The sequence below is a fragment of the Nicotiana tomentosiformis genome, chromosome 1 (assembly GCF_000390325.3).
Source record: "Nicotiana tomentosiformis chromosome 1, ASM39032v3, whole genome shotgun sequence".
In the NCBI taxonomy this organism is placed as follows: domain Eukaryota; kingdom Viridiplantae; phylum Streptophyta; class Magnoliopsida; order Solanales; family Solanaceae; genus Nicotiana; species Nicotiana tomentosiformis.
Window position 1 is genome coordinate 47,282,011 of NC_090812.1, and position 14,323 is coordinate 47,296,333.

Genomic DNA, 14,323 nt, shown 5'->3' on the forward strand with positions numbered 1-14,323 from the left:
CAGTCAGGTTTTCTCTGTCATACTGTCTTCAACAAAAGTTATGGTAGGGTGGTAAGTACTCTTTCATCCTTAATCAGAGGTCTTGAGTTTGAGTCCCTAGGTTTGGAGTCGCCTTAGTTAGGAAGCGCTTTACTACCAATGTGAGACTTCCTGGCGCGAATTCGAATTTAGTCGGACCCAAATATAAGTACCGGATACCGGGCGGAAAAAAAAAATTAGGAGAAGATAAAACTGATTGAAAGAAGAATGTCGGGAAAAAAAGAAAAGAAAATTAAAGGAAGATAGACAGTTGATGGACCACTAAGGGGATCAAGATTGGAGAAGTGGGCCATGTGGTCCAACTAAAGTATAACATTCTCAACTTCCATATATAAGCACATTTGCATTGGTGGGCCCTATTAATGGGCTCATTAGTTGCTAGTCCAACTAAAACTGGGCCCCCGTCTTAATGTAAGACAAGTCATGCACCTTATGCTCCACAAAGTAGTACTCTAATTAATTGAGACGGAGGGAATAGTATTTTTTTCGACAAAAAAATGATTATCAATTTACGTATTATCTCTCTTTCTATAAATAGTGTTGGTTTGTACGTAAGGGTGGCTATGGAGTAGGATTGAACGACTCTTAATTAGGGAAATATTCAAATTTCAAGAAAGTTTATAGAGGATTGGACGGATTGTAGTGGGGACGAGAAAAAACAAATGACAAATTTTATACTATAACAAATATTGCTTCACTAATTTTCTTTGGGGAACGGAGGACAATGAGCCGCAAGAGGAAAATACCTAAGAGGAAGACAACTCAGGAACTATACTGGAAAAGACAATAACAACAACATCATAATAACATACTTAATGTATTCTTATAAGTGGAGTTTAGAAAAGGTGTGATGTACGTAGACTTTACCTTCCATGTGTGAGGTAAGAGAAAGACATTCATCTCAGGAACTATACTGGAAAAACATCAACAATGCAATGTGATAAAAGAGTAGTATGTGAGGAATTCGAAGTAAAAAAGGAATTAAGACCAATGATAGTGCAACATCGAAATTTCGTTTAAGATCCCAAAAGATCAATTTTCTTTCCGATTCCATTCGAATCCGTTCTGACCAATATATTGGTAAAATATTTATGGTGCGTCCAATTTGATCGTTTCCATTTAATTTGTAACTATATTTTTTTAAGAAAAAATAACTGGTAACTAAAATACAAATAACTTTAGGTCTCCTCCTCCTCCTCTTTCTTCTTCTTAATCGCTCTGAAAAAAAAGGTGACGGTAGATTTGTATGCTATTTGTGAGCAGATTTTAAGGTGATTTATAGTGTTTTACAATAGTGACATGTTGTGGCGCTCCTTTCTTTGCTACTGCTTAACACTTCTTATTCTTCTTTTTAATTGTAAAATGGACTTGTTAGATTTGTTATTGTTTTGACAAATTGATGATTGGGTTTGTTCTTTATGATATTTGGAGGTTATGTTATAAATTTGAGCTCATTTGGAGTAGATTTAGGCATCGAATCGTGTGTTGGATTGTTGAAATTCGAATAACAAGTTTCTATTTCTGGGTAATTTGCACTTCAAACCTATTTGGCTTTAAGTGAATGAAAACCACTACTAAAAAACGGCCAATTTCCGACCGAAATATTCCGATCGAAAAAAGTAGTCGAAAATTTCCGACGGAATCGGTCGGAAATTGCATAAAAATATACTTTTCAATTTTTAATAATAATTACGATTGATATTCCGTCTATATCCGTCGTAAATTTTGGCGAAAAATACTCCGTAACTGTTAGCGACCAATTCGGTCGGAAACAATTAAAAAAATTAAATATTATAACCGATTCGGTCAGAATCTTTTATTAAAACGTGATTTGACTATTTAACCTAATTTTCGACCGAATCGGTCGGAATATAATTTTAAACCCCTCGATGCCTTTCTTTTTTCTTTTCCTATTTTCTTCCTTCTCTCTTCTCTCTCTCACACTCAAACCTCCCCTCTCCCCCCGCCGTTGCCATCACCAGCGACACCGCTCTGTTGCAACTCTGTCGACGTCCCTCCACTTCCAGATAGGTTTCCCTCATCCTCCTTTGTTATTTTTTTTAAATATACTGATTTTGTTTAATTGCTCCTAGTTTGGTTTGTAAAAATTAATTGGTGTTAGTTAAAGTAAATCTATGACTCTTGTTAGTAGCTAAATTAAAGTTATATGTTGGTAATTTAGAGTTATATGTTAAAGTTATATGTTGATAATTTAGGGTTATATGTTAAACTTATATGTTAAAGTTATATGTTGGTAATTTAGAGTTATATGTTAAAGTTATATGTTGATAATTTAGGGTTATATGTTAAACTTATATGTTAAAGTTATATGTTGGTAATTTAAAGTTATATGTTAAAGTTATATGTTGGTAAATTACATATTAATTTGGGGATAACATTACCAAGTTAGGGATGATTTTACTAAATAATTTTGCTAACTAATTTGTAGAGTTGTTACATATATAGCAATTCATCTCATTTGATTATATTGGGGAGGGTACTAATTTTAAGAGGAGAAAGTATGAAGAATCTATTAAAACTTAGTGCTAGTTGACTACTTTTGACAATATGCCTTACTCCTAACTTTTTTAATATCTTTTGACTTTCATGGAATTAAGCTTAATTGAAATCTATTATCATTTTTATCCATTAAATTATTAAATTGTTGTTGTAGATTAGTCCATTTTTTTTTTTGCATAATTGTTATTGTAGATCTCAAATATTTGAATTCATTTTACTTTATATTAAACAATTATGCTCTTTAAATTAAATGCCTTAATTTTTATATTCTATTTGAATTCTTTAATTTTTATATGTTGAAATAGTTTAAATAATTATTAATTATGACTATTTCTTTTGTTTGAGAAATCATTAGTTCATTTGGATTATATGAACATTTAAGAAGATATTCAAATTTAATTATTATATTTAAAGACTTATATTATTTAGAATAGGGATTAATGTGAGATTTCGAGTGTTAAAATATATCAATTCAAGTGCTTTGACACAATGATATGTATATATCTAAAACGAACCTTTGAAAGAGTATAACTTTGTAACCAGTTTAAATAAATCAAATTGTTTTAAATATCTCATTTCTAGATTTCTATTTGTGTAGACGAAATTTGTGCATCGTAGATAAATGTATAATAGGAATCATCCTAATCGTGCGGGGTTGAGGGATGAATTTATTGAAGGGGTTACTGAATTTATTACTGGGTGGAGATGCGTGCGTCGGACACATATGTAAAATATTAACTTCATAATTATTTATGGTTTATTAATATTAGTTTGTTTACATAATAGTTATGTTTTCATTTCAGGAAGATTATCATAAAAGGTTGGAAGAATGGCAACAAACTCAGCCTCCTTCAACTCAACCATCACCTGATGATATAGCTTTATTGTGGACAGAGGCAGCGAGTGGAGTAAACAAAGGTAGAGTCTACGAACTTGGAGTACGTCGACCTACAGGTTATCCAAACTCACTCCTATCCAATTCTTCTTCTTCTCAAAATCAAGAACAAATGGAAGATATGAGAAAGGAAATTCGTGATTTGAAGCAACAGTTGGATTCCCAATTCGGAACATTTGTTAATATGCAGAAATTCATGAGAAAACATGGACATGATCTATCTGATGATGAGGATGAACAAACTGAATCTGATGTGTAGTAGTTTAGGTATGGTGTTTTGGTTGATTGGTAAACTTGAATGTGAGAGACAACTTTATGTTTTGTTTTTAAACTTGAATGTGGGCTACTATTTGGATATTTTTATGCCCAAAATTGTTAGGTTTAATGGTTGGTATTGTTGATTTAGATTGTGTTAATGGTTGATATTGTTGGCTTAGATTATGTTAATGGTTGGTATTGTTCGTTTAGATTATATTAATGGTTGGTATTGTTGGTTTAGATTGTGTTAATGGTTGATTGGTTGTTGGCGTTATTGTATTGTAATAGTTCGATAGGTGGTGTAGCTCAAAATTGGGCAGCATGATTCCGACTGATTTTCGACGGAAACAGTCGGACAACTGCCCATATTTTGCCAAAATTTCCCAATTTTTTGACGAATTCGACCGAAATATTTTTAAAAAAAATAATATTTAAAGGTTTTCGACGGATTCTGTCGAAAATAAAATAAAATTTATTTTTTAATTATTAATTTCTGACTAATTCTGTTGGAAATTATATATTTATATTATTTAAATTTAAATAAATAATTAATTTTATTTGTATTATTACGACTGATTCGGTCGGTAAATTCCGGCTACTTTGGTCGGAAATTTGAAAATATTTGGTCCTCCGACCGTTTGAACGTTCCGACTACTTTGGTCTGAAATTACCGACGGATTCGGTTGAAAATTATTTCCCAACCAATTATTTTTCGGCCGACCAATTTTGGTCGGAAAGTAGTCAGAAATTCCTCATTTTCGACCGATTTTCGACCATTTTGGCGGTCGAAATTCTGCCATTTTCCAGTAGTGAACATTGATAGCACTTTAGACATATTTGGTTTTAAATGTATCTTAAGTGTAACTTTTTTATTTCAAACTTATTTGGCCTTAAGTGCATGAAAATATTTATTGCACTTTGGGCCCATTTGACCTTAAATACATGAAAACATTTATTGCACTTCAAACCTATTTGGCTGTAGGTGCATCTTAAGTGTAATTTTTATACTTAAACTTAATTGGCTTTAAGTGCATTGCACTTTAGACTAATTTTTTTTTCCCTTCAACTTCAGAACTCTCTTGAGTCGAGAGTCCATCGGAAATAGCCTCTCTAACTTTAAAGTAGGGATAACGCGTATACATTATCCTCCCCAAACTCTACTTATGAGATTACACTGGGTTTGTCATTTGTTATTCAAACGATAAGTCTAAAGTTAATGCTAAAGCGGGCAGACTTATAAATTTTATGCAAAATGGATATAACTTCAATGATGACCCAAAAACTAAATATAAATGCATTTACTCTTCTCCGATATTCCCTTTCTTGCCAGCTCATTGTTGCACCTAAGGCCGAAAAGGTGTGCTAAATGACACAACATCTATTTCATGCCCAAACGCTACTGATAATATTTTTTTATTTCAAAAATTAACATATAACTTTGGGCATTTCTCCACACAAAAAGAGTGGAGTCAACTAATTACAAAAAAATTTAAATTAAAAAATGACATTGTATAACCGCTTTCATAATAATAATATATATATATATATATATATATATATATATAAATTCTGTATATTATAAATTTTATATATTTTTTCGATTCATAATGTAAATAGTTTCTGGCGCAGGCTAAAAGTAAAAAAAACCCTCAAACATATACTCCTATCTTTTGATATACAGCTAAGGGTGGCAAGTGGGCCGGTCCGGGCCCGGGACCGCGGACCACAGGGTCAGGACCGGTAGGACCGGTATTAGTGGGCCTAGGCCGGTCTCGTGGGCCGATCCTGTGCTTTGGGACCGCCAGGGACCGGGACCGGACCATTCCCTTGGCGGGCCAAACAGTCCCAACGGTAAAAAATTTTAAAAAAATTAAAAAATTAAAAAAAATATTCGTTGGGCTATCAAAAATAGTCGTTGTTGGCTACTTACAAAATAGCCATTTAACCCTTCCCTCCTCTCCTACCCCCAAACTTTGTTTTAACCCCAAACTTTTTATAATTACACTTTTTTCCTATTTTCAACTATAAATACCCCCTCATTCTTTCATTTTTCTTAAAAATCAATATCAATCTATCACAATCTCTCTCTAATTTTCTTCTATACTTGCTACTATTGTTTACTTTATTGTTATAATTTGTGAAAAAAATGTGAAGTTGGTGAATTGAAATCTTCAAGTCTTCAACGATAATCAATTTTCAACAAGTTGATCGTCAATTCGGTAAACTCGTTCCAACTCTTAAGTTTTAATGTTATAGTTTAGTTTGTTTTTATTTATTTGCTATTACTTGATTAATTAAAATGACTTCCTTAAAAAAATTTTTTGGTAAAAATAAGGGAAATTTCAAGAGTGGCGAATCTAGTGGTCATGATGCTCCTCCTCCCCTGCCCACCGCTCCCCGAACCAAACCCCATATCCGTCCTATACCTGCTATTCTTGTTAGCGACAATAGTTTATTATAATTTATCGAGAGTCAATTTTGCCATAAATTTACCATTTAATTGTAGGTGATGGTATGAGAATTTTAAATATTGAAATTGAAAAGGTTAAAATGGCTCTTAACTCGCTTTTTTATTCAAACCGTAGAAGTAGACTTAGAGAATATTTTAAAAGATGCGATGAATTTGGCCTAAGAGAAAGAAAGGTTCCTAAACCTTGTCAAACTAGATGGAATTACATGTATGAAAGTTTGGTTATTGCAGATGAATTTAGAAACCCCATAAACTCAACGTTTAATGCACATGTAAGTGATGATGATGAGCACTTTACGAATGAGGATTGGGCTAATGTTAAAATGCTTGTAAATTTTTTAGAAAAAAATTATATTGTTACAAATGAATTTTCTAGGCAATATTATCCAACTATTTCTAACTGTTTAGTTTATATTGCCGAACTTACAAATTTGTTTGCTCATTTTTCAGATGGTGGGAAAATTTATAAACTTGCTATTGATTCTATGAAACAAAAGTTTAAAAATTATTTTTTCCCTATTCTCCCTATTTATGGTGTTGCTGCTTTGTTAAATCCTTGTATGAAATTAGGAGGTCCTCAATTTTGGTATGAAACTGTTTATAATGGTTTAGCACTTGAAGACGGGGAGTTGTCTCAACTTTCGGAAGCAATAGCCTCAATTAGAATAAATGCGCAAACTATTTTTAATGCTTATCAAGTTGCATTAAATTATGCTAGACCAAATATTCCAACTCCTTCTTCTTCTCATTCTCAATCATCTAAAAGAACTGCGGTAGTAAGAACACTTAGTGTTTGGGCAGGGTTTAGGGGTTCTCAAGTTCTAGTAGTAGTGATATTTCACAACTAAATGAGCTTGAAGTTTATTTGTCGTAGGGAATTGAGGAAGTGAATCCTGATGGCTCCTTTAATCTTTTGGAATGATGGAAGGACAAAGAAAAATACTTTTCGGTTCTTTCAAGGATGACCCGATACATTTTAACTATTCAAGCTTCAACAGTGGCATCGGAGAGCGCTTTCAGTCAAGCAAGACTTCAACTCGGTGATTATAGAGCGTCTATGAGGGAGAGCTTGAAAAAATCAGTACTTTTCAAAGATTGGATCCGTTCGGAAAGAAGAAATTTTGGATTTGTTGAATCACAACCATAGGAAGACGAAACTTATGAAGAAATGCTAGTTGAACTTGCGGAGGATGCCGCTTCGCCCGGAAGCGGCGATGACCAAGCTACTTTTCCGCCACCACCAACGAAAATTCCTCCGGACCTTGATGGATTTATGAAGTTTGTAAGAGATACCAGGTAACTTGTATGAACAAAAATTAGTATGTATTATGTAACTTGTATTTTTGGCGCATCTTGATTAGTTTCTTTTTTTTCTCAATGGTGGTATTAGCACCTTGTTGTGCTCATTCCATAGGGGAAAGGAAGACTAAGAAAGATATTGCCATATTTTTTTAATGCTATAATAAAATTACAAGGCATTGCTTTGAATATCTCTTTATAATATTTTTGTCTTTAGACTTTAAATTTGAATTAAAAAATTTAGGTCACAATTCTATAATAAAATTTACAATGCATTGCCTTAGATATTTTTTTAACATCTTTTTGTCTCTAATTTCTATTTAATTTTAAAAAACAAAATATTCGTTGGGCCCACTTAGCCTACAGGCCAGGACCGTTTAGCCCGGGACTATGAGTTCGTGGGCCCGATCCCAGGCTGATACCTACAAAATGACCATTTAGCTAGTTTAATTTGGGACCGACCCGGGGACCGAGACTGTTTGGACCAACCCACTTGACCCATTTAGGACTCGGCCCTACCCACATGCCAACCCTAAATAATACAGCAGAGAAGATCGATTGACTGAAACGTCTTACAATCTTGTTGGGCTTTGCATAAATTGTTTCTTCCCCCGAAAAATGAACTAATGTTTTGAGTATTTCTAATTAATATTTCTAATTAACAATGTTATATATATGAAGATGACATAAAATAATAGAAGACAAACTTAATTTCGTTCTCGTTTTCCCCTTACTATTTAATTGACAAAACATTTATCTAGTGTGTCATCTCTAAGTCAAGACAACTCTTCGACTAGATAATTTTTTAATTCATTAGTTATATTTCCCTTTTTGTGCTATGGCCAGATAATTATACCAAAAGATGTACTTTACATCTTTTTCCGATTGGTTTAAATATTTCAGATAGGTCTACTAAGAGGTTAAAATATCCTTACCAGAAGTTTTTCATTCCTAAGGTTCAAATCCAAGATATCTACTTCTCTAGCGAAGGGTCGAAGAATATCAGCTATCCTATCACAATCTACACAGTCTAAACTGCGTAAATATTATTAAGATATAAACAATAAATTTCAGAATCAATAACAAAAATTTGGATAAAGAGGCCTCGCTTTAGGCCTAAGGGAAGGTTACGTTTCAAAGTGCTTATAATTCCAATTTGTTGTCAATCCCTGTGATATTGTCAGGTTACAACTATTTGTAAATCATTTAAAAACAATTAGCAGACTGAATAAGACAAATTTATCAACTCAATAAATTGTACTAATATTCTCTTGGCGAAAAAAGAAGACGACATAAATTTTCCATGGTCTAGAACTTTCATCATCATAAACTACTATTTCTTCAACTCTCATATAGATTTAAATGAATTCTAATTTCTAATGGTGCTTCCCAAGCTACCAGTGGAAAGAATAGACGAATAAAAGATAAAAATGGGCGTCTGACATGGATTTTAGATCTGAAATGCCAGCTTCTTATCTTGGTATAGGAGTAATTTTCTAAACATGAATTTAAAAATTGTAATGTTTTTATTAAGTTTGTTGTGTTCCAAACTTCAGTGGACAATAGGACACATCACCTAGGAATTTGTGTAATTGTTTGGTGTGAAGACGACAAAATAACAAAGGAATTCTATTTTGTTTTAACACAATGCTACAAAAATATAATTAACTAATCTAGATTTATTATAGTTTAATCATTTTTCGTATATTAAATTAAACAAAGTCATCCAAATGCATGCGAGAACATAAAAGCTACTGTCTTCATCCATTTTTATATGAAAGAGTTCGTTTGGACAAATATAAGGTGTTATTTGTTTTATGTATATTTATAGTTAAAACAAATTAAGCAATGATTGTAAAAGTGGTTCTACAGAAAAAATATTTCATCATTTCTGAATTTAAATAATTGAATGATGAATTTGAACTATTTAGGCAGATCCTAAAAGAGTAAAATAAATTGGCTTGGAGAGAAAGTAATATAAAACGATGACAGAATTAATATTGTTCGCACCTCAAAAATCTTATGGACTCATAAAATAGAACCACCAACAATCCTGAAACAGAAAAGATATAAATAGTATGGTAATTACCCTTCCCCTTGAAATTATTTGAACAAGAATTTCTTCTTATAGCCTGTTTGGCCAAACTTTTTTCTTGGCCAAAAGTGTTTTTTTGTCAAAGGTATTTTTTTCCAAAGCTAAGTTGTTTGGCCAAATTTTTTGAAGGAAAAAAAATGCTTTTGAGTATAAGCAGAAACAAGTTTCTGAAAAGCAGAAAAAAGTAGCTTCTTCCCAGAAATACCTTTTTGAAAAGTAATTTTGAGAAAAATACACTTAAAAGTACTTTTTAAAAGCTTGGTCAAACACTAATTGCTGTTCAAAAGTGCTTTTCAAATTGATTAGCCAAACATAAACTTGATTTTCACCAAAAATATTTTTTTGAAAAGCACTATTGTTAAAAACACATTTCAAAATAAGCAGATTTTAGAAGTTTGGTCAAGACATTCAAGTTATATAGTGCATCCTCTAGATTAGAGGTTAAAAAAAATACCTTGTAAATGTCATACAAATAGAAGATGTTTTTGATGAAATAGAAGATGTTACACAAAATTTTACTCTATTTTTCTTATAACAGTAGTGTCCAGATAAACTTGGATACGCGTCGACTATTCCATCGAATATGTGACTGTCAAATTTCATTTTCCATGCAATTTGGTCCGTTTTGCCATCAGTATATAGTGAAGGGGGTTTCCACAATCATGCTCTTCATTCTTGGTATGAAGAAACAAGAAAATGGCTATACCAAAACTCAAAAACACACTCAAGGCATGGGTATGACTACCAAAATACAGAGAGTAGCCATTAACCAATGAAAACTTAGTAGTTGAGGACATGTGAAACCAGGATCACCAATGGCTTTTGACAACAGCTCACTTATCCCATTACCATGTGGAATGCATGCTGCCAACTCTCATGGTCATCAAACTCAGTTTGGTAACTAGATGTGGTCCCAACCCTAAAAGATCAAAAATGGTCCATAAACAAGCCAATCATGTGCTTTCCAATCAGAGGCCGATTCAGTGTATGTGTTATATGGTACATCAAAATCCATTAGCTTCCGCTCAGATCCTATACATGTGTTAGAAATTTGACTTAAAAAGTACACAAGTAATAAATTTCGAACCCATTATATCAACTGGGATATGTTGGAATCTCAGACTCAAACCCATAGAGTTCAAATCTTAAATCTACCCTGCCTAATTGAGGACTCATGTGAGAAAGATGTAAAAGAAGTGAAAATGAGGTCTAAAGATATTGCTGAAGAGCAGAGTATGAGGTCACAAGTTAGGAAGCCCATCTTCCAGTTTTGACTTTGTAAATTGCAAGACAACTTTTCACTGTCTAGGGAAAGAGAAAGGCACCCCATCCCAGAAAATCTTATTTTGATACTGCCATAAAGATGGAAAGTGATGGAAAGCTTGCTACTATAGGAAAGGAGAAGGAAACACACTAGGCCTAAACATTATCCCCTCTGAGAAGAGAGAACTCTAGCTTATGCAATCACAGAAACTACAGACCAACCAAACGTACTCATAATAATCATATCCTTTGGAAGCTCAAATGAGTGTGATCTACATCTCAGACTGCAAAAAACAATTAATAATATTCTCATTTCATAAATTAGCAGCCTCATCGGCCGGTACATGTTGTATAAACCTTTCAAGAACACAGAAATCTTTGTATCGAGAGGATGGCAGGGAAGAAAAGAATAACAAAAGGAGTACAAAATCAAAAAGACATGAGAGAAAAGGTAAGATATGATTCTAAGGAGCACCAATTACATTCACTGAAGTGCAGAATCAGGGAGCCATTTCAAGCCTTGGCTCGAAGCAGAAACCAGTAAAGAGCTGAAGGGGAAACCTTTTTGTCACAGGGCATTTCTGTGACCACCTCCACTGTTTATGCTTCACATCAAAAACAAGAAGAGCAGGGGCTCCGTAACTCTGAATGTATATGAGATCATCTGTACCACTGCTGGCAAAAACATCGTCGAATTCTCCAAAACCTTGAAAATACTTGTGTGGCATACGGGCAATTTCTTGCCATTCCTTGCCATTAAGTTCCCATATGCCAATCCCCTTAATTATGTCAGGCCGATCTGGTTTGCCGATCCCTCCCACCATTACTAACTTCTCCTTGAGGTTCATTAATCGACCACAGGTTAGAGAACATGGCACGGGGATGAAACTCCTTATCAACAAACCATGGGATGATCTGCTTGAGAGGTTGTAAGTGATTAGGCCGTGCCGATTGTCTGGACCACCACCTCCAGTCGAGTAGATCAAGAAGTACAAAACACCATCACAGATGACACTTTCATCCCCACCTCTCCACCCAGTTAGGACCTCAGTCAAAGGGGTTACCCACATCATTGTTCCAGAGTCGTATATGTGGATTGAGAGATCCCACTGAAAGAAGTTACCAGGTACTTGCTTAGATTTAATAATGGTGACACTGTAACAGCAAGTTTTCGTGTTTACGGAGATAGCCAATGCACTGTAATCAGAGAACTTGAGACCAGGAGGCTCGTCAAGGCTCTTGTAGCATTTGGTTATCGGGTTGCAAACATATAGCTCACTTCTACTGTCATTGTCCATGAAGCAAACTAATCCACATGAAGAAGCAATGAACCAATTAGATGTCTGGATGCAAGGGAGTTCAACACCATACCATTTCCGAAGGGAAGGATCATAGGCATAACCAACTGGTTCCTCTGAGCTTGTAAACATAAAGTACCACGGTTTTTGGGACAGCACCTGAGAGAAGTTCCATAAGAACCTTGTTGACTTCACTATCTCATACCATCTTTTGCACACACAACCCGCCCTAAAAATGCTCGCAATGGGAAGATAGGCCAATATTCGTTCCAATAGATCATCAGGCAATATCAAATCCACAGGAACCACGGAAGCTTCTCTGTTGTCTTCATCATTTAGCTCTGAAAATGAATCAAACTCAACCATGTCTGGTGCAACGTAATCAGGGCAATGACTGATCCACGAAGTTTCCCCTTCCATGATGATGGAAAGGGACAAAATTCTAGAAGCAAAAGAAATTGAGTGAGATTATGTAGTAGCTAAAACAATTTAACCTCATCTCATTCACTAAACCACAGTTATCCTTAGCATAAGTAAGTGATCAAATATACTAACATCAGATCAGAGGATAACAAGACTATCTGACATCAAAACCTAATAGCAATAGCAAAGCAGTAAAGCTAAGTAAGAAATGTATCGCAAGACCTATGTCATATTTGTACTATGGTAAAACACTATTGCTCAATAGAGCAGCATGAATAAATTCAATGCACCTACTTTTTTGAAAGATCAACAATGATGTTTTACTTCAACCATGTCTCATTTAACATAAGAAACCTCAATCCCGAGCAGCCAAGTTACTTGTATCCAACAAAAACAAGTAAAGAGATAGAAAGATGCAATGACGTGGAGAATATTTCCAATCAAAAATATTAGAGAGAGAATCTTCACCCGAAGTTTACAGATAAACTTCTCTTTTTAGTTCAATCTTTCATTGCAAAATAAAGGACACTTATATAAACTAACACAGGTAAGTGCAACTTTTTATGCCTCATATACATAGGATATGATTGGAATTTAAAGGCAAAGAAGCAGATATATAAATGAAGAATAACATTTCTTAATCTGAAAGCACAAGCAATACACAGATCAAGATCCTTGTCCTAGTACTTAGAAGCAAAAAGATAAAATCCCCACCTCCGACTAAAAGTTAAAATGCATTTAATGAGGAGAGAGACAAAATGTGAAAAGAAAAACACAGTATCCCCCAAAATATACAATTTACTACTACTTAATAGATTTGGCTAATCCAGAAAGCAGCACCACTTTCATAGATTTCGACTTGAAACCTTAAAGCATATAAATAACAACAAGAATAAGTTGTCCTAAGGGATAAAAGAAGTCCTGAAGAAATCCAAACAAAGCAAAATTGTACAAAACAATTCATAGAACACAATAAATCATAAACCTTGGGAAGTGAAATTACAAGAAGAAAATGAGTACACAAATAAATAGATCTCACTACCCCCAAAAATCCATTTTTCTAAAGAAACCAAATTTTCTTGAAATCAAAGATTATACCTTTGCTAAAAAAACTTTCAGCAGCTGCAAAACCAGTGAGTCCAGCCAGATTGCGTAGAATCCTCAAGATTTACCAGTAAAGCAGTGAGGAAAACAGCAATGACCACTAAACAAAACAGCATTTACAGCAAAGAAAACGAAATGGGTATCTCAGATTATTCCTCAAATGGTAAAGATTGGATTTTACAGCACAAAACACATCTACCCTTGAGCACGGACAGAGAAAGAGAGAAGCAGAGAAAAGGGTTTTTTGATGTCTTCTCTCTTCCTCCTATGTTTTGTAGCAAAAACTACCGGCAGAAGGCGGTATTTTAATAGGGCATAGACTAAGTGAGAGAAAGAGAGAGGGTTGGGGGAAGAGTTGAGGTGTTTTTTTAAGGAATTTGATGGGGTTTTAATGGGGGAAGAAAAAACATTGGGATTTTGGCCACAATCCAGAAAACCACTCTAAAAGGATATAATGCTGTCTTACTCATCACATCAAAAATTTTATGTCATTTTCTAACCTTCTATTCCCCCTCTTTATTTTTCTTTACTTTCCCTTGTTTCTATGTTTTTTAAGGTTAATGAATCAAAAATACCATTTCATTACGAAAATCTTAATTTTATTATCTGTTATTAATGTTATTCATACACTTAGTATTAGCAAATAGTCTTGTATTTAT

The 14,323-nt window shown here is 33.9% G+C and overlaps 1 protein-coding gene across 1 annotated transcript; it reads right to left on the reverse strand.

Annotated features, from left to right (window-relative positions):
- Positions 1-11,124: 11,124 nt before the first annotated feature.
- LOC104117491 (F-box/kelch-repeat protein At3g61590) lies at positions 11,125-14,021 on the reverse strand. The gene is made up of 2 exons (XM_070182028.1): positions 13,659-14,021; positions 11,125-12,579 (listed from the first exon to the last, which is right to left on the reverse strand). The coding sequence occupies exon 2, from the start codon at positions 12,555-12,557 to the stop codon at positions 11,340-11,342; it is 1,218 nt and encodes a 405-aa protein (XP_070038129.1). The 5' UTR covers positions 12,558-12,579; positions 13,659-14,021; the 3' UTR covers positions 11,125-11,339.
- Between the last annotated feature and the right edge of the window lie 302 nt (positions 14,022-14,323).

Excerpts from the sequence above, each read along its gene's own strand:
- LOC104117491 (XM_070182028.1), bottom strand. The coding sequence starts at position 12,557 with ATGGAAGGGGAAACTTCGTGGATCAGTCATTGCCCTGATTACGTTGCA.